The sequence below is a fragment of the Gadus macrocephalus genome, chromosome 8 (assembly GCF_031168955.1).
Source record: "Gadus macrocephalus chromosome 8, ASM3116895v1".
In the NCBI taxonomy this organism is placed as follows: Eukaryota; Metazoa; Chordata; class Actinopteri; order Gadiformes; family Gadidae; genus Gadus; species Gadus macrocephalus.
Genome location: NC_082389.1, coordinates 14,713,658 through 14,732,085, shown reverse-complemented (window position 1 = coordinate 14,732,085; position 18,428 = coordinate 14,713,658). Strand labels below are relative to the sequence as shown.

The 18,428-nt window shown below is 42.3% G+C and overlaps 2 protein-coding genes across 4 annotated transcripts; one reads left to right on the top strand and one right to left on the bottom strand.

The window, feature by feature from the left end:
* The first annotated feature begins 10,467 nt into the window (after positions 1-10,467).
* On the top strand, positions 10,468-15,532 carry LOC132463282 (presenilin-associated rhomboid-like protein A, mitochondrial). 3 transcript variants are annotated; one of them, XM_060059335.1, is made up of 10 exons: positions 10,468-10,600; positions 11,110-11,317; positions 11,484-11,588; positions 11,674-11,806; positions 12,170-12,265; positions 12,732-12,881; positions 13,418-13,488; positions 13,731-13,832; positions 14,053-14,150; positions 14,432-15,532. In XM_060059335.1, exons 1-10 carry the CDS (start codon positions 10,524-10,526, stop codon positions 14,556-14,558), a joined length of 1,167 nt encoding a protein of 388 aa, XP_059915318.1. In that variant the 5' UTR covers positions 10,468-10,523; the 3' UTR covers positions 14,559-15,532. The 3 variants fall into 3 exon arrangements, 2 of the variants coding, with proteins under 2 accessions (XP_059915318.1, XP_059915319.1); XR_009526999.1 differs by having other exon boundaries at positions 10,470-10,600; positions 13,731-13,837; positions 14,432-14,483; XM_060059336.1 differs by lacking the exon at positions 14,432-15,532 and having other exon boundaries at positions 10,470-10,600; positions 13,731-13,869.
* A 130-nt stretch (positions 15,533-15,662) lies between these two features.
* extl2 (exostosin-like glycosyltransferase 2) lies at positions 15,663-18,329 on the bottom strand. Its single transcript, XM_060059342.1, has 5 exons — positions 18,189-18,329; positions 17,620-18,068; positions 17,437-17,507; positions 17,221-17,336; positions 15,663-17,049 (listed from the first exon to the last, which is right to left on the bottom strand). Exons 1-5 carry the CDS (start codon positions 18,191-18,193, stop codon positions 16,620-16,622), a joined length of 1,071 nt encoding a protein of 356 aa, XP_059915325.1. The 5' UTR covers positions 18,194-18,329; the 3' UTR covers positions 15,663-16,619.
* Positions 18,330-18,428: the final 99 nt, after the last annotated feature.

The following is an 18,428-nucleotide window of genomic DNA, read 5'->3' as shown; positions in this document are numbered from 1 at the left end:
AAAAGTAAAAGAAGAGGTTCGAACTTTTTCAACTTTTTTTTTTCTTTTCTAGGCTACCTGCCTGGCTATTAATAGCTCTGTGGTGCACTGGGTTGGATTGCGTTTAACTTGGGTACTGTAAGCCGACCATCAATACTGATGCATTCCTTAACCAGTAGGTGTTGCATTGACACGGAGGAGATGGTTGGGAATATATATTGTGTTCTGTAGGGGTAAACCGTTTGGATCAATTGAAAACAGCCATGAATTTACAGTGACATATCTTCACAAGATATTCGAGATAATGCCCACTGAGACTGAAGAAAAAGTCTGATTCAACGAAATGTTCAGGAAGTGTTGTGAGGTTTTATCCTTCATAGGTCAGTCAATTCCCCTTTAAATTGACTGTACTGCTCCTTTATATGGTTGATGTGTAATAACGTGGTTATCGATTATTCCGTGTCGTTCTCGTCATTGGTGGCTTTATGGCAGTGAATGATGTTAATACATGGTGCTGAGAGGATGTCTCCACTTTGTACACTAGATGGAGCCCTTACATTCAGTATTTAGAGGTTTTGCGGGCGCGTGTGAGTGCGTGTGAGCTTACGAACCTGTGTGTGCGCCCACTAGCTACACTTTAAATTACCTTGACTATGAATTACTCAGTTGTGTTGATAAAAGGGTGTTGAAAAAAAATTATATTGTTCTTCATGCTCTGAAATTTCCCTGGCTTAAACAAAGCATTATGCTCAACCAATAGCGGTCAGGTACAGTGATGACATGCAATATGTATTTCTCTCCAAATCCGTCTCTGGCTGACCCCCCGGGTAACCTCTAAGCTATTCAGGCTCACATTACCGTGGTTCTACTTCTGAATATTACCACCGCAGAATATATACTATATACAATGTCAAACATATCACAATGTATACCATATACAATGTCAAACATCTCACAATGTATACAATGCACAATGTATACCATATACAATGTATACCATACACAATGTATACCATATACAATGTATACCATATACAATGTCAAATATATCATAATGTATACCATATACTATGTATACCATACCGATACTGTACAGAATGTACACCATATACAATGTATACAGTACCATACACAATGTATACCATACAGAATGTAAACCATACACAATACCATACACATGTATACCATACACAATACCATACACAATGTATATATACAATGATGCAATGTATACCATATACAATGTATACCATACACAATGTAAACCATACACAATGTATAGCATATACAATGTCAAACATATATCAAGATAGATAGAGAGAGGCGTGGGGAGGGGGGGTGGGTGAAGTCAGCAAAATACCTTGGGAACAGCATTCATGCAAATAGGAAGAGGTCAGAGAAGATGGAGAGAAAAGAGAGGAGGAGGAGGAGGTGGAGGTGTGGCAGGAGCTGGCATCAGAGCCGGGGAGGGAGAATAGAGGGGTTGCTGCTGTATTTGTCTTAGTCCCGTATTGTCCCACTGCAGCGCCTCTATCACCTCTATGCTAAGGGAGGGGGGGGGGAGGGGGGGAGAGAGGGAGGCAGAGAGGGAAGCAGAGAGAGCAGAGAGAGAGAGGGGGGGGGGGAGACAGAGGTGGAGAGAAGCAGGAAGAGAGAGGAAGAGAGAAAGGGATACTCTGACTCAGACTGATGTTCCCATTCAGAAACCGCATCCCGTTTGAAATGCATACAATTAATAAAGAGACACAGTGTAGGAAGCTATTTTCAAGCAGACATATGACCACAAATTGGTTCTACATTACAATGTTCATGCATCGGAAATATCCTTGGCAATAATATTTACCAGCATAGAGTCATAATCACTTCAACATATACATAACTACAGGCCAAAACCCATTTCCTGTTCATAGTTACAGTAATGCACTTGATGAGCTGCCACATGTTAAATATAGTGTAGAACTACATCACATATTCTACCTTTGACAGCATTGTAGTCATGATGTCATATCCAAAAGACATGTCTTGCAAATCAAATCGAAAGCCTTCTTTTAAAAAAAATTGGCGAGTTGTATATACTTTTTATAATTTCAATTTTAATGATCTCCGTTGCAGTAAAATACCGGGTATTATTCCGGCATTGAAATGCATCTCTTTTATTTGCCATACATGAAAAAAAACAGAGGCCTCCATAGGTTTTAGCGGCGGACATGTTTGTGTCGGCCATGGCTCTCTGGGTCACAGTGCTCGTTGTGTCTTTGGGCTGACTAAGGTGTGTCTGTGGTGACATTGTGGGCAAACGCATGCACAGCCCTCTTCTCCCATTTCACCTCGCCATGTGTCAACAGGAGCAACAGAGCCCAATATACAACGTTCACCTTGTAACTTAACGCCCAGCCTGGAAGGCCGTGATACATGGTCAAATCCGCTGGAGCCTCCGAGCTATCAAGCTATCCTTCCATCCTTTCCATTCATATGATGGGATGATGTTGGCATAACGTCACTTCTGAGATGCAAACATTCAAATTGGCCTTAGTGTCTACATTCACACTTCACTTCACCACAAACACATTGACAGTTCATGTTTGGATGGCACACAGAAAACAGCTGCAAGAGAGAAACCCATTTGCTGAAGTGCCAGAAAAAAGGCTCTTCATGTTTCCTGCAGAGCAAAGCATATGTTTCCTATTTGAAGCTCTGCCGAACTGTAACTGTTTGCATTTACCAAAGTAGCCAAAAATCAACCAGAAGATAATATACTGGTCTGCAAACATGGGATTGAAATCTGGATACAGCCACACAGCAATAAGATACGGTTACAGATGTGGTTTTAACGAGGCTAAGTGCGTCGTCAAAACTAGTTTAACTAAGGGCAATAGGCAGGAATCTACATTGTTTTGTTTAACCTGTTAATGAGGCTTTGCATTCAAATTCACAAATATTAAAGGTAAAGCTGCTGAATGCTTATAAAGATTAAATTGCTTATACTGCAACTACAATGCCACAAATACCATTCACGCATGCGCATGTGTGTGTGAGTGTGCGCGCATAACCGTGTGTGTGTGTGTGTGTGTGTGTGTGTGTGTGTGTGTGTGTGTGTGTGTGTGTGTGTGTGTGTGTGTGTGTGTGTGTGTGTGTGTGTGTGCGTGTGTGTGTGTGCGTAACCACATGTGCATGTGCATTTGTGTGTGTGTGTGTGTGTGTGTGTGTGTGTGTGTGTGTGTGTGTGTGTGTGTGTGTGTGTGTGTGTGTGTGTGTGTGTGTGTGTGTGTGTGTGTGTGTGTGTGTGTGTGTGTGTGTGTGTGTGTATGTGTGTGTGTGTGTGTGCGTGTGTGTTTGTGTATCAAGGTATGGGTGGGGACAAACTAGAAAATATGTCTCTTTAAGGATAAAGAGAGTACACAGAATATGCTTCAGTCAGGAGAACCTAATGTCAAACTTGATAATGATGCCTTTGAAAACACCCTTCCTTATGAAGCTTTTGAATGAGATCTAGACAGATGGATTCATAAATAGGAGGACGGATGGAAAGTCCTAACCGGTGGTGTAAGTGGGGGCATTATCTATGAAAATGTAAAGAATAAAACGTTTATTTTGTTTGTCACATTTGTTAAACAGGGCACTGGTTGCTGAAGGGGCTTGTGTTAAAACACTACATTCAGAATTTCAATCCTGTGAGAAAAGTGATTTCAACTTTGTGCGCTCACCTTATCAACAGGGAGAGTTGCAACACCAGATCTGAAGCCTTGTTCCATTTAAAGGTGAAAGCTATATATTTTTACTTATCTTCTGTCCAAGTTATTGTTGTTGACAAGACCATAACTTACACATCTATACCCTGATGAATCATTAGTTTGGACCTTCATTTGAATATTTAATCACTCATCTGGACGCTACATTGGGAGAAACAAGTGCATTGATGTCCTTATCATGGGACTCTTATAAGCAGCGGCAGAGACCTTTCTGAGGCGGACGATACACACTCCCGTCCCATCAAGTCATATTTCAATACAACAATGGAATCATGAAATTGTTGAATTGAAGTATTAAATACACGTTCTAAAGAAGGAATACAACATAACCAGGCGCCCATGTGAAGAAACCAATTCAGTTGAACTTAGATGGACTGAACTAGGACACCTACAAGTTCCTTGGGGTGCACCTGAACAATAAATTAGACTGGTCAGACAACACTGAGGCCCTCTACAGGAAGGGACAGAGTAGGCTGTTCTTCCTGAGGAGGCTCAGGTCTTTCAAGGTGTGCACTAGGCTACTACAGATGTTCTACCAGTCTGTGGTAGCCAGTGCCACCTTCTTTGCTGTAGTGTGCTGGGGAGGAGGCATGGGGAGCGGTGGTGCCAGCAAGATGAATAAGCTGGTGAGGAAGGCGAGCTCTGTGGTGGGGATGAAGCTGGACTGTGTGGAGGCTGTGACAGAGAGGAGGATGAGGGGGAAGCTGCAGGCGATCATGGACAATCCCTCTCACCCTCTCTACGCTGAGCTGAGGCAACTCAGGAGCACATTCAGCCACAGACTCTCTCAGCCACGTGCCTCAAAGCGCTTGGGGGGCTCTTTCATCCCATCAGCTATCAGACTTTATAACACCTCAACCCCCCGCTCCCAACGTCCCCAAAGCCCCAACAGCTCCTTTATCCAGACCTGTTTAAGGACTAAACCGCACACCTAAGGACTGCACCTATTGTTAACCTTGTTATTTGTTATTTATTTACTAAATTTTTCGATTACTTCAGGGTCCCTGCACATTTGGCACATTTGGCACATTTATATTTATATTTATACTTATATTTATATTATACCTCATATTTCATCGTACTTATTTATTTACTTAACACACAGGTCACCTACAAACGGAGAGTTACATGTATATAGTATGTTTGTTTTATCTTAACTTTATCTTATTAAAATAGTTTTGTACTATAATTTTATTTTCAATTAGTAAATGTATTGTATATATACTGTTTTTTCGCTCTTCTCTTTTCCCACTGTACTGCTGGTCACCTGTGAATTTCTCCCAAGGGGGATTAATAAAGGACTATCTTATCTTATCTTATCTTAACTATGGTAGGGCTACTCGCTAAAAACGATATGTCCATTATCTAAAGTTTATTTATACTTTAAATTTCGCACCTAATATTGAATTGTATAATACGTACATCATTTCAATATTAGCTAGCCTATTATGAATTATATTGTTTGGACATAACCGTTTGTTCCAAGGTATTGAGTAGAGTCTTTCTTAACCCTCTGTGCGCGCGTGCCGGTGGACCCAGCGGTGAGCGGGAACAGCAGCACGTTGGTCTCGCGACGGGAAGTGGACTGACAGCACTTTGTTCTGAGTCAGAGGATACCGGCACCCACAGAGTGGGACAACTCGTTTAGGACGGCAGGAACAAACTCTCTTTTTTAAAATTGTTGGTCCTACGTGAGTTTCATAATAGCAGTAGCCTATTCCAATGACATTGTTTAAATTCTTTAAACTCCTCGCTGCCTTTTTAAAAAGGGCAGTTATACTGCGTATACATCGGACGTAAACCCATTTATAACGTTAGCTACACCGAGTGCGGAATAGGTGGTCATGAACTGGCATATAAAGCTATGAATGGATAAATACAGCCCGCGTATTTCTAATGCCATATATAGACTACGTGTATCCGTGAAGCACAGACTCACCACCTCACTCTATTCTATACTTCGCCATGGTGAAAGTAGCCAATATAATAGGGAAAAGGGATAATTTGGGTTAATTCTTTACCGCAGCCCGGGACCTTCACATCGGGCGAACACTGCAACGTGTAGCCTAGTGCACAGCCTCCTCATGGCTGTCCTCATGTAGGCTAGATAGTTGGCACAACAACAACAACAACAACAACAAAAACAAGAAAGTTTCTTACCTCCTTTTTTATCACCCATGTCACCTTGCGAACCAGGTCGGTGCAAGAAGCTGAAGATAATGCCGCCGGACGGGGACTGCGCGTGAACCGGGGGCGCCTCGCTTTATGTCTTTGGGACAGGCGGCGGAGCAGAGTGTTTACAGGGCGAACTCTAGATGCAGTTTAAAGTAATCAATGCGAGGAGAATGGATCCGTGTTCAGGATCCCATTGAACGCGTGCGAGCGATACTGCTCTTCAGGGACCTCGTGGCTGGTGGTGTCTTGGTGGTGGAGTTTACCGGCGTTTGTGGGTGATGCTTGTGCACTCCTGACTCCCAGGTATAAAGGGGGGGAGGGGGGGGGGGGGGGGTGGTATAAGGGGTGGAACCATTATAGTCTGGAACAAGAGTCTGCAACAAGAGTGCGCGTCTGTTGGTGAGTGCGCGTGATTTGTCATGAGCACGCGCGTGCATAGGAACATGTCCCTGGGTTCGTTTGCAGTTGCAGGGTTCGCTGAAGGGGTCACGCGCTGTGTTCTTTACGTAGGCTCACTTGTGCTGCTGTCAGGAGCTGTTCTTCAGCACTGGTGCTGAAACATCACTTCGCTGAATTGCAGTTGCTTGTCCGAGCGCCAACAATAGACGTATGCTGCAAGTTTTTTGTACAGGGCTGAAGCTGAACACTTGGGAAATCAAAGCTGCAGCTTGGTTTTTGTACACTTTCGAAGGCTGATTAACAATGATTGATTTGTATTGTGATTTGGTCATTTTAAAATTGAAAGGTTTTTGTGCTTCCTTAATTATTATGATTTCAGTAGTCCATCAACGCCTGCAAAATATTTACGCATGGCAAAGACACAAAGCCATAAATGTTTGAACGCTGTATAACTCAGGCTTATCGTGTTTTCTTTTGTCCACTTCAATATAACGTTTCTCAGGGGGCAGGCCGGCTGAGATCTACTGTCCATCGAGATGTGTCCCCAGATAACTGCTGACACCATGTGACAGTAATGCCTCTTCATTAGAGGAGGAAGATGTTCTGCTGAGAGGCATACTGTTTCACTGATCAATACTTATGTCCTAGGCATTTGACTCTCTGTTATGGCTGTTTCCTGATGCGCTACAACACTGAATTGATAGACAATCTGTGCAGAAGATGAGAAATTATTTTGAAGTGTATTGAGTTCTTCACAGGGTTTCTGGTGTTGGGTTTCTTAAATCCCCATAACTCAGCATTAAATGGAGATATCTGTACAGTACAGTGATAGTTATGTTGCTCTATTGCCATTGGTTCAAATGTACCATTGACCTTAATGGTGTGTTCTGGTAGTAGTTCATTCTGTCCTTCTGTTTCTATGTCTGGCTGTCTGGCTTTCTGTCTGTATATGTACTGGGCCATCTATCTATCGATCTATCGATCGATCTATCGATCTATCTATCTATCTATCTATCTATCTATCTATCTATCTATCTATCTATCTATCTATCTATCTATCTATCTATCTATCTATCTATCTATCTATCTATCTATCTATCTATCTATCTATCTATCTATCTATCTATCTATCTATCTATCTATCTATCTATCTATCTATCTATCTAGTATCTATCTATCTATCTATCTATCTATCTATCTATCTATCTATCTATCTATCTATCTATCTATCTATCTATCTATCTATCTATCTATCTATCTATCTATCTATCTATCTATCTATCTATCTATCTATCTATCTATCTATCTATCTATCTAGTATCTATCTATCTATCTATCTATCTATCTATCTCTATCTATCTATCTATCTATCTATCTATCTATCTATCTATCTATCTATCTATCTATCTATCTATCTATCTATCTATCTATCTATCTATCTATCTATCTATCTATCTATCTATCTATCTATCTATCTAGTATCTATCGATCCATCTATCGATCTATCTATCTATCGATCTATGTTTGCAGATTATGGCAAGTATAGTAAAGTATACAATTAATTAGCCCGGGGGTGCGCTTGTCCATAAAGACAACTTGTGTTCATACGCCGCTAAATTGTATTTATCTTAAAAAACGAAATCCATAGTCCAGCATACAAATAGGAAGAAGGAAAAAGACTACAATTCCCAGTGAAGTATTAGTTCACTGGGAATTGATCCATGTGTCCAGAAAGCTCTCCGTCAGCATTCAGACGGGACTGTGTGATTTCAGCTTGAGTTTCAAGCGATGGTATAAAAATAATGGCTTGCAGGTATAAGATGTTTCCAGGCTCTCTGGGCTGTCACATCAAGGCCAACTATTATCTCCTCCGGCTACATTACCGTGGATAAAGTCAAACGAAGTGTTAAAAGTTATAGCACGTCCCCCATAGCTTCAGCATCCAGGGAAACCTCCCAGGTTCTCTCCCAGTAACAGGCCGTTTCAAACGGCATAAAGGCAGGGGGGTGGGGTAGGTCGAGAAGCAATGACCGGTTGGTATCGGAGTGGTAGGAGAGTTTAAACATGGTGGCACTTTTATCTATTTAACACGTGGCAGTGCCGTGGCAGGTGGCTGCCTACAGCACAATACCTCTTGGCGTCTGTGGGCCCATGGATCAATGAGAGGACCTGAAAGAGGACACCAACGTTAGGGAAGCGAAAAAAAAAAAGCTGTGTAACGATTCGAGGGCAACCGAGCGTCCTCTGTAGACTTCACTGTCATGCAAGGGTGATCATTAATTAAAATGATGTTGAATCATAATCATTTAAGATAATTATGAATTATTGGATTCATACAAAATAGTTCCATTAAAAGTATCCCAAATATAAAATCATTATGGATAAATGCCCTGCAATGTTATCCAATATGAATATATATTGATTGTTTTGCTAGAACTTTGAATTGACAAATTATGTGTTACTTTAATGCAATATACTGTTTATATTACATTGAGATTCAAACAAATGTATTTTAGTTTGTAGTATGTTGTTGAGACTACTGTGTGTGTGTGGGTGTGCGTGTGTGTGTGTGTGTGTGTGTGTGTGTGTGTGTGTGTGTGTGTGTGTGTGTGTGTGTGTGTGTGTGTGTGTGTGTGTGTGTGTGTGTGTGTGTGTGTGTGTGCGTGTGTTGTGGCAACCCGGCCGGTGCCAATTAAGGAGATTCAGAGCACCTGAGGAACAGGTGGAGAAGCAGGGCTTAAATAGCCCGCTTCCCCACTCATTCGGGGCTCTCCCAGCCCTGGAGCTCCTGCACGGAGAGACCGGTCCTCGTGGGTGACGGGATTCCACCCACGAAGGAGGGGACCGCTGATTCCTCCCAGGTTTTATGTTATTTCTGTTTTGAGACACTTTGTTATGTCAAGGATTAAACATGCCTTTTTGGCTTTTTCCCCTCAAAGTTGTGTCCTGTTTGGGAGGAGGTGGTTCGCTCACCGTACCGGGTTGCCACTGTGTGTGTGTGTGTTGTGTAGTATGCCTGCTTGGGTGTGTTTGTGTGCATGCATGTATGCATGCGTGTACAGGCATGTGCCCATGGGTCTTAACATGTGTGTTGCGTAGTGTTTATGTTTACTGTTACCAATCGTCCAGCATCCGACAGCTCATAGCTAAACTGACACCTGGGGACGCTCATACATTAATGATTCCCATCCTCCCCTCCACTCGTATCTCCCCCACTGTCCCCCTTTCTGCCAGAGCTTCACCCTGTCCCTATTGTTTCTCCTCTGCTTCCCTGTTCTGCTTCCCTTTGTGTCCTTACCCCGCCCCACCATCCTCCTGACCACACGCATACAAAAACACACACACACACGCGCGCCTGCATGCACACACACACACAGCTTCTTACAACTGCATCTTACTTGGCAATGTGTCCTTGGAGTTCACATGCACACACCAGCAGAAGCATTTTGTTCCCCTCCCCGCCCCCCTTTCTCTCCCTCTCTCGCCCTCTCTCTCGCTCTCTCTCTCGCTCTCTCTCTCTGGGCCTCCTGTATCTGTCCTGTGTATTTCTATTTAGCAACGCTGTCATCGTTTGTATGGTTGTTTATTCATGATTCTTTTCATTTGTGTATCTGGAGTTGCACATCCTGCGTGAATTGTTCAACAATATCCACATCATTATGTATAGGTTTGTTTTTTCTTCCCAATGATAATAGGGAATATAGGGGATAGGTCAACTGGAGGGGAGCATATCCACTGCAGATACTGCAGTGCAGCTGCCTCAATTTAAATTCAACCTTCTTCCCCTATTTCTGGAGCACTGACCAACTTGGGATCTAACTGGAACTTGTCCAGGGGGCATAAAAAAATGAAAGCTTAGCTAAAGTTCCCTAAACAAACACAATTGTACATTCAAGATTACCCACACACACCAAACATCCTCAAATTCAGATTTTTAGCAAATAACTAAAAAGTAAATGAATAGTAACTTTTCTCTATGTTTGAAACCTTTTACAGTTGGTCTACAAGCAGCCTAGTCAAGCTACATTTCTTTTTCGGGTCTATTAACTTATACGCCACTAGAGGTCAGCAAAGCCCTTTTACATTCAACTAAAATATATTGTAACGACCGTGACACGCAAAGCTAGACTAAAAGGGGGCTGTCTTGAGACAGGTCACGTGTATCTTTCAATTGCTGTTGTGGGAGGGGCTTTCCGACTGACTGCAGGGGTCATTGTAAACATGGCGTGGCGAGGATGTATGCATTTGACCAAAACGGGGTTTATCAGATGTACGAAGGCATCCCCTAGAGATAGCAGGTAAGTAAACTAATCTATAACTCTTCATACATTGTGTGGGCTGACGGCGACAGTGATTTAATTGCATTTGCGTGCAAATTGATACCTATTCAATATCAGTGTGACATAACGTTAGCTCATAACGATGAATGTTTAAATAACTGCAAAGCGTCATTGACAGTTCCTTAGCAATAGGTAGTTTAATGAGCTCCGCGATTTGTTGAAGCAACATTATAAAGTACTACGCAAATGCCTAGAAATTACGAAATCTACTACTATCATTGAAAGCACCTGTATCATGTTTTTTTTTACGTATGTCGCATCATGTACTTTATTTTGTACTTTTAGCGTTTAGTGTGTCCTGAGGCATATGTAGTCATTGATTGTTTACAATAAAGAGATGGATGTTGAGGTTGTCAAATGTCGTCAAATGTTTAATCGGACCTGCTGGTGAAGGTCCGATTAAACATATCGTGCTTGTGTTGTTGTTACATCAATTAACAAATGCACATTTTCTACCTTGGTTCTAGACTCAACCCACATAACCAGCAAAGATGTGCATTCCGTCGGGAAGCCAAAAGAACAGATACAAACAAAGGGAATGTTTCCCAAGAGACAGAGCTTGCCGCCTCCAAAGCAGGAGAGCCAGTCAATGTTAAATCTCCTCCTCCACCACCTCCAGCACATTCTCCTAGGGCCCGACCAACGCTTTTTAAACCGTTTGTTTTCACAATAGGGGTATGTCACACTCTTGTATTCTTCCACTCCATCAACTTGTATTATTAACCTGTACGTGCTGTGTTATGTGTCCAGTCCCAGTTTCAAACAAAATATGGGGACAATGCCTGTTGTACCTGTTAGTACAATAGGAAGGTTTAGTTGTTTTGGTCTGACTCCATGCTAGTTTACAGGCTGTTCCTTCGGTGTGGCGGCCATATTGCAGTACGAGTCCCTGAAGTCGAGATTCTACACAGTCAGGGAAGAGGCAAAACCAAATAAAGAATTGAAGGTGAGTCTGCAGCTCTTCAAACAAAACTTTGAGACAAATCTCATTATTAAGTTGTCTTAAGTTATACGGTCAATGTGTGCTCCAGGGTTCTGAGGACATGACCTACTGGCACAACTGGTGGAATCAGCTGAACGGTGTCCAGAAGCAGCTGATCCTTCTGCTGTCTTCGGCAGATGACTTGTGGAGCAGCTTTTCCGAGGGACAGAGGACCGCTGCTGGTACGCCATGCTGAACACAATACACACTGTGACTCGGTTGGATGTTATTCTAATTTATGACCACACTTCTTGCCTGAAGTCGAGAAAATGTCTGAAATGGTATGGAAATGCATCCATAAAAGATGAATGAAAACTATTTTATTCCCAATAGCTGTCCTAAAAGCACTGCAAACCATGGCCTCCCGTGCCTTATTGCTTTTCATAAATCTGGTACTAAAATGTTTTTTCTGACCACTTGGTTAGTCAGAAAAAATTGTCATTTATGAAAATATTATAGTAACAGTTTATTGGAATGAATTGATTAAACATCAACACTCAGCATTGGTTAGGGTCATCAGTGCTTGTCCTTCTTGCTCTCTCTAGGTATTATAGCGGTCAATGCCCTCGTGCTGTGCTGCTGGAGAATCCCATCTTTGCAAAGAACCATGATCAAATACTTCACGGCCAACCCAGCCGCCAGTGAGTTGGATCTGTGTTCAGTTCCTTTAGACATAGGGCATTTTAGAAAATAGTTACATAAAATACCAAAGATCGAGAGAAAGAACAGGAACAGACTTGGTGAAGGTATTATAATCGAAGACTTCGATAGGTTTTGTATAAGAAGCATTGGTTTACAATGTATTGGGAAAAGTGTATGGTAATACGTTAACCAGCATGTCGTCACTAATTCTACACTATACTCCACTGTGGTGTTTTCCCGAAGCCGAAAGGGACTTGGTTCAATCCCCCTGTTTCAAAGTCCTACCTGTCACTCCATCTACCAGGTCCTTATGGCAAATCCAGTGCTTTGGAAAAGGCCCAAAGCAGTGAATTAATAGCGAATCAATAGTGAATAATAACAGTGAATAGTGAATCAATAGTGAATAATAACAGAATAGCACACGTTTGCCCATTGTTGATGTTCTACTTCATCCTCTGCGTTCAGAGACGCGGTGCCTTCCCATGGTTCTCTCCTCCTTCAGCCACTACTCCGTCTTCCACATGGTGGCCAACATGTACGTGCTGTGGACCTTCTCCACCAGCATCGTCTCCCTCCTGGGCAGGGAGCAGTTCATCGCCGTCTACCTCTCCGCTGGTACGAATACTCCCCTGCTAGGAAGCAAATATTGGTGATATCATAAAAACACGTAATTATCGTACATATACGAGCACAGTGGTACTGTGGGTGATAACGGCATTCTGTGTCGGAGCAGTTTTTGGGGAGACTTTTGTTTTGAAAATGCATATTGGCTCGCTGGTTGGGTTCACTTACATCACTTGCATGTTCCAAGGGTATCTAGTCAAATAGAAAATTAATTTAATCCAGTGCTCTGCCTCCTGTTTTAGTCAAGTTAGACTTGTATCTTTTTGAATTGCCTCAACTCCTCTAGCAGAAAGAGAAGAGAAAAGGAGAAAAAGTGACTTTTCATCAAACAAAAACATCAATCATAAAAGACGTCACTATATTTGTGTTAAAGTAGTCAGTCATTTCTACATTTAAATTTGATTACAGGAGGTGGATTGGATCGACAGATGGTAGTATTTCTTACGTGTTGGTGATTGCTGTGTAAATGTTTGGATGCTACCTGCCGGCCTCAGCTCACACACCTGTTTATTTTTGTCTTGTTGCAGGTGCGATCTCCAACATGGTTAGCTACTGCTGTAAGACAGCCACTGGTCGGCTGTATCCCTCATTAGGAGCGGTAAGCCATCCTTGATGACCTCATCATATCTTTTTAGAGAGAGAATGACCTGTAGCATAGGACCACAGGTTTGAATCGAACCTGGGTCGCTTCAAGGTGTAAAGCCTCCATGGTAAGCGCACTAGCGGTTTGACCCACCAAACCTCATTTTATGATAGGTTAGAAAAGGAAATACAAAACGATACCAATAAAGCTTTTCTCCTAAAATACTATCTGATGTGCTCTTGTTGTTTGAACTCCAGTCCGGTGCGGTGATGACCGTGCTGGCAGCGGTGTGCGCCAAGGTGCCAGAGGCCAAACTCGGCATAATTCTCCTTCCCATGGTCACGTTTACAGCAGGGAATGTAAGGTGACATACACCAAGGGGGACTGCGTCAGAGTGTGTATGTAATATGTTGACATGTATCAGGATTTAAAGTGTGTGTAACCTTCAAATTGAGCGCGAGTGTGTGTGTTCCCATTTAAAGTAGCCCATTGACGGAGTAGATTCACTTGTTGACATTTAAATTGCTCAATGCACTGCTGCGCTTGTCTGTCATCCTGCCTCTGTTATTCTGTCTCCAGGCCTTGAAAGCCCTCATCGCCATAGACACAGCGGGACTGGTTATGGGCTGGCGGTATTTGGATCATGCAGCTCACCTGGGAGGGGCTCTTTTTGGAGTGTGAGTGTCATGCCTAGGTAGCAAACATTATTAGAATACATATTAGTAACATATTGATAACAATGATGTTATTATTGGATTTGGAAACAAATCCAATAATAACCTAAAAGTCGAAAGATGTATCATAGAAAACTGAAAGAGTTGAAATTCCCTATGGGTGTTCCTACTATTATCTCAAAAGTTTACATGCTAAGTAAACAAGTTAACCTTTTTTTCTGTAATAATTCCCTGAGGTAGATATGTTTAGTAATCTCCTCTCTATCTGACGGTTTCTGATGCAGATGGTACGTCGCATACGGTCACAAAGTGATCTGGAGGAACAGGGAGCCGTTTGTGAAGCTTTGGCATAGCATCCGTTCCCCTGGTAACGGTGGGAGGCGGCCAGGCAGCGGACCAGGGTCTCTGTGAGGCCCCTACACAGCCATGCACCCTCGGGTGGGGTCACCCCACCCACACGTTCCCTAACGTCTGAGACGGCCAGTGAACTGATCATGTTGTGTTTACACAGCTGTATTGGTTTCATGACTGAGGTTGTTGCACTGGTAACAGGAGAGATCAAGAGGCTGAGGGAGGGATGAGATAACTGGTGTTGGTCAACAAGGTTTGATTGCTGTTATTGGTGCAGAATAAGACCAGGGACCAGCTCCAAGAAGGAGGTTATGGACACTTAAATCTGAACTCTGGGATTCAGTCTGAAAAATGTTTGTGTTCATTGCAGGCTTTTAAAACCATCATCAATCCCACTGTGGAAAACCATGAAAGAGGTTGTTATGGAAGGACATGAGGATTATGATGATTGGCTACTATAGCCTACAAATGTTTTGCAGGAGTTTTACAATACAAACCAATCGGAAGCTGATTAAATAATAAAATTAGGAGAACTGGATGCACTACTGGCTAGATGTTTTCTTGCTGTATACTATTTAACAAGTTCATGTCAAATTAGCATTGAAAGGGTATTTATCTCATTTTATTTGTGTGCTATCATAACAGAATAATGAGGGGTTGCATTTTCTGTGACATTTGTAACACTAAATGTATATGTGAAGTCTTTAACAAAGTTTAGAACAATGGGATTATCCACAATGGGTGTAATTTAGAGTGACTGCTGCAGAAACGGAACACTCAAGTGTTGTTACTGCTTATGTTGTCAAATCGGTTGACAACTGAACAATTCTGGCTTTTAATTAATTCTGAAACAAACAAAATCCCTTTCTCCCCACATCTTGGTTTGCATTTCACAACAACATTGACAATAAAGTCTGGAATAGTTTCAGACTGACTTTTTATCCTGTCCCTAGGCAAACAATCCTTTCAATCTTGATCTGAGAGTTAGTTATCAGTATTGGTATCATTCAATAAAAGTGTTACTTCCACATGAAGGTGATAGTTCCCATTTCTAATGTTATGAGCTGCTCATGATGGTTGAACATGTTGAGTTATTTATATTCCAATTTAGAAATCATTTGTATTGGTGTATTACACATACTTGGAAAGATAACCCCCTTTAAGGAATTTCAATAACTTTAGTTTATTTAATAACATCCAGCATAAATTGAGGTATACATTTGCATGCATTAATCAAAATCATATAATCCATGTAATTGTCAGTTAATAGCTTATTAAACTTCTGAATAGTTAACAAATTGACAGGTTTATGAGCTATCCTTGCATTACAGGACCAAAAACCGTTGAAGCATTTCTTAACTACATTGCAATCATACATTTATAAATATGGCAGGTAATTTATTAGACCAGTTCATTCAAGATGAATCTTAATATTATGGAGACTTAACAAAAATGCTTGTTGAAATGGATTCAAGTATAAAAAATTTACCTTACAGAAAATGTACCTCATTTTGTTAGAAAGGCAAAACAGGCAACAAACTCTTATTTGAGATATTGTCAAAGCTTAACATGTATGTTAACACTAATGACCCTCTTAGACCGAACAGGTTTGTTTGCGTCCATCTTTCAAAACTGCTTCTTGTTACTCCTGTATTTCCACTGAGGCAACAACAGATCATCAAGACTTAATTGATCAGTTCCATCCATCAGATTTTTTGTGTGTCTTTTGACTGAGAAACACAGTCAAGAATATGAACAGGCAGTGTTTATAGTTCTATATTTTCCCTGAAGATGTCAAAGGATGAAACATTTCCCATTTTATCACCACTTTGTATCTTCACTGAGGTATCCTTCTAATCAGCTCTCAACAATTCTTAATTAATTCTTGAGAAATTGGCAAAATAAGCGTGGCAAAACAATCTCTGAGTGTATCCTGCATTCCTTATCTGTATCCTGTGTTGAAAACACAAATAAAAGCCCCAAACCTTGAGTCTTGAAAACCGAAACCCCCACTCCGACCCTGACAGTCAAGGCCCCTACACTTACAAGAGTGTTCCTCGAGTCCTTCTTTCCGTGATGGCCCCAGCGGCTTGCCATCACACCACTACGGCATCCCCGACGTCAGCCTTTATTCTTGTGGTTAGCGTAGCTGGGGAATCCAAACTGGCAGAGCATGAGGTTGGAGAAGCAGAGGGGCATTGAGCCGTAGATCTGCACCAGCCTGTTCAGACAGTAGGACCTCTGGAGGAGGTGTTCGGGCCGATGCCACATCCCCAGGTACCCACTGCCCGCCTCCTTCTCTAGGTTACGGAAGTCCACGGGTTTGACGAACACCCCCGACGGCCGGCTGGCCACGATGCCCTTTGACCTCGGCATGCCCTGGAACGACCTCGGCTGTTGCGCTAAATAGAGGGAAACGGCGAAGTTCATGGCGATGTCGTCGCAGTTTTGTGTTTCGTCCACCAGCTGGTGCACTGCTTGAGGTTGGTCCTGGAAGAGCTGCAGGTAGCGGCCGTGGAAGAAAGCAGCACCGATCAGCACCATGGAGTACCTGCCACGAACGAACAGTGAGAAATGTGCAAAGAACGCCGGTTTCATGGTAACTTAATACAGGGGTAACACAACCATATATGCAAATATTAGTTTGCAGTTTGTAGACAGTCAGCCTTATTACAGAATGGCTATATATATTCCTATATGATTGTCTTAAATCATGTCCTACCTGTCTCCTCCACCAATCTCTGGATCTTGCAGCTCAAAGCTACCATAGGTATAGGTTCCTCCTGCTGTGACCACGTGTTTTCGAGGTACAAACCCAACAATTTGATCGGGAAATTGCTGTGGAGCACATAGATACATGGCCATCAAACCAACATACTTATGCATTGGTTCCAGTGACAAATTAAAAGTTATGTTTGAACTATTCTACAGGAATTACCTTCCAGACAGAAAAAGCAAAACTGATGTCCGGGACACTGACCAGGGTGTCATCATCCAGCATCAACACAGCTAACAATTCGGCAGAGGTGAGAGCAGGTCAACAGGGAGCCGAATAAAACAACGCTTGCAGAGGCATTAACACAGCTTCAAAACAATTTAATCAAGACTCGTATGCACTTACCATCTGTATCAATCTCCGGAAATACTTGAAGTCGGTTTCGCATTTGGTTGGTACTCTGCTCCTTGAAGATCACCTCCACAGGATGTGGTCCCAGGGAGTTCCAAAGCTTTTGGGGCGTCTGCTCTCCGACATTATTCCAGACTATGATTATTTTCTGGAGATGAGGCATTGCCTGGTAATGGTTTAGCAATTTAAGAAGAATGTCTGTTCGGTTAAAGGTCTGAATGACAATAGTAAATTTCTCCTCCGTTTCTTCTGTACTGTAGACATGATTGTCAGGTAAGGGTTTGTTGGCTGCTGCTCTTCGTAACACCCCAAGAACATCATTGGTGCGGCTCTGCTCTTCGGCGGGCGGCAGGAGAGCGGTAAGAGCCGCACCGACCAAGAGCAGCAGCAGGAGAGGCCAAACTAAATGAATTCTCCTGAGGTTGATGCAGGCACGGGGGACCCTGTGTTATGGGAGAGAGTGCACTCGTGAGTCCGAGCAATACTAACACATGGGTTACTGGAAGATATATAGATAATCGCAGACAAGATCAGTATTACCATGCAACCTTTAGAACATTTACCTCATTTTGTCGTCACTGTTGATTTAGCATTATATATAGATTCCACAGTTTGTTGAAAGGCACCAGAAAGCGGATGGAAGAGCAGCTCTGCTATTGGCTAACCAGCTAACAGCTTGCGGTAGTGTTAGGAATCATCGTACTCCCGTCATTAAAATACTTTATTTTGTGTGTAATGAAAACGAATAGTTTATCATTCATCACAAATAAGCTCATGTTAATTTTACCAACCAGTACTCGATG